Source organism: Tribolium madens, unplaced genomic scaffold (genome assembly GCF_015345945.1).
Source record: "Tribolium madens isolate multiple individuals breed KSU strain unplaced genomic scaffold, Tmad_KSU_1.1 Scaffold_19;HRSCAF=116;Tcas5.2_LG9, whole genome shotgun sequence".
In the NCBI taxonomy this organism is placed as follows: domain Eukaryota; kingdom Metazoa; phylum Arthropoda; class Insecta; order Coleoptera; family Tenebrionidae; genus Tribolium; species Tribolium madens.
The window spans coordinates 617368-619264 of NW_025400983.1; the positions used below are offsets into that span (position 1 = coordinate 617368).

General features: G+C 33.9%; 2 protein-coding genes across 2 annotated transcripts in view; one reads left to right on the top strand and one right to left on the bottom strand.

The window, feature by feature from the left end:
• LOC123015902 overlaps positions 1–719 on the top strand; it is a 3341-nt gene extending 2622 nt beyond the window's left edge. Inside the window, exon 3 of the mRNA XM_044415963.1 lies at positions 263–719. Coding sequence (XP_044271898.1) covers positions 263–690 — 428 coding nt within the window. The 3' untranslated portion in view covers positions 691–719. The remainder of the gene's footprint in view (positions 1–262) is intronic.
• LOC123009764 (receptor-type guanylate cyclase Gyc76C) overlaps positions 1–1897 on the bottom strand; it is a 54938-nt gene that overhangs the window by 19766 nt on the left and 33275 nt on the right. Inside the window, exon 4 of the mRNA XM_044406284.1 lies at positions 721–862. Within this exon, the coding sequence (XP_044262219.1) occupies positions 721–862 (142 nt within the window). The remainder of the gene's footprint in view (positions 1–720; positions 863–1897) is intronic.

A 1897-nucleotide genomic window follows, 5' to 3' on the forward strand; every position in this document is an offset into this window, starting at 1 on the left:
AAAAAAAAGCGAATTTGTTGACTGAGTGACTTTTTTATTTACTAAATTTAAGTCGGTTTTCGGAAGTGTTTTTTAGTCAGTTTTTGTGTTTTAACTTAAATTTTTGAAAATGTACTAAAAATTGCAACGGGTTATAAAATTCTATTACCTTTTTTGTTGAAATTTTCAAAAAATTGACGAAAAACAAGCTTGAACTCGTCGAAGAACTTTCACTTACCAGTAAGTAAAAAAAAAACAGTTTTTTATTAGTATTTTTTTCCAGAAATGTCGTGCACAAACAACGCTGTTTGCATGCTCGACTCCAAGCAAACAATTCGGAAACTAACCGTTGAGGGAATCACAGCGTTGAAATCCTGCATCCAGCAGGGCTCGCAGGATGTGACCACCAACTCAGCGAGTTTGACAAACTCGACGGTGTTTGCCACCGAATGTGGTCAGAATTTACTGGACACGCTGTATAACTGTAGCAGGAAGCCGGGATTGCAGGTAATTTCCTGCTACAAGGATGTGATCGCCAAGGACGTGGCGCCCGTTAAAAGGATGTTATTGGGGGCGATTGAAGCGCACAAAGAGGGGCATTTCAGGACGATCGAGATTCGAAATATCGCCAATGATTGTGTTGATCAAGTCATGGAGAAGTATCAAACGAGGATTGCGAAAGTTTTAAGTGATGCTTTGCATTGTAGTTGATTTTTTCTTAAATAAATTATTTATACGTACGGGGAGTTTGGAATCGGTGCGTTTCAAGGCGAAGATTCCGACGGGGAATAACCCGAATTTTTCGTCACCTGTGCTGGGCTTGCGGGCGATTAGAGTGTAGTTGCCTTCGGCGTCCCCGTTTTCGTCCATGTAGACAAGATATCTGTAAAATACGAAATTTTGACCGGAAAACTGGAAAATGACAACAGATTTGGACCCCACGAGTGATTTTCCACCACTTGGAGTCATATTCTTGTGTCAAGTGGCTTTGCCCCCCGAGTAAGGGGCATTACTTGATACTTACCTGGAAATTTATTTTTGCACCAGTTTTAAGCTTTTGAAAGAGAATTTCAACAAAATGGAGCGATTATTATAGATCATTACATATTTTTTGAATAAATTATAAAAAACATAACCTCAAACAACAGTGAACTAGATTTCAGTTGGTAGCATTTTTTGCGATGCTTTTTACTTGATTAAAAAAAAACAAGTCTTTTTGTGTTTTTTGCCTAACTTTTTCACATTTTGAACGAAAACGGCAGTGAATTACGTTATTCTTTCAATTTTTTGTTAGTGTTTATAAAAAATACACAACTTTTTAATTTGAGTGACCTTTTTATTTACTTGATTTATGTTGGTACGAATTTTCACAACAGTCAGTTGTTCGTAAAAAACGCGTCAGTTTTCGGGAGTGTTTTTTTAATCAATTTTTGTGTTTTTTGCCTAAAGTTTTTTAAAATATTGTAAAAAGTGCAACAAGTCACAAAATTCTATTGACTTTTTTGTGAAAATTTAAAAAAAATACGTGGATTCGTTTAAATTTGAGTGATTTGTCAATCCGTTTTTTTAATGTGTTTGTGTTTTTTGCTCATATTTTTTAAATTCCTAACAAAATCAGCAGTAATTACGTGTTTTGTGTTAATGTTTATAAAAAAACGCGAACTTGTTGACTTGAGTGATTTTTTTATTTACCAAATTTAAGTTGGTACGAATTTTAGCGACAGTCAATTGTTTGTAAAAAACGCGTTGGTTTTCGGGAGTGTTTTTTTAATCAATTTTTGTGGTTTTTTGCCAATTTTTTTTTTTAAATATTGTAAAAAGTGCAACAAATTACAAAATTCTATTGACTTTTTTGTGAAAAATTAAAAAAAAATACGTGGATTTGTTTAAATTTGAGTGATTTGTCAATCCGTTTTTT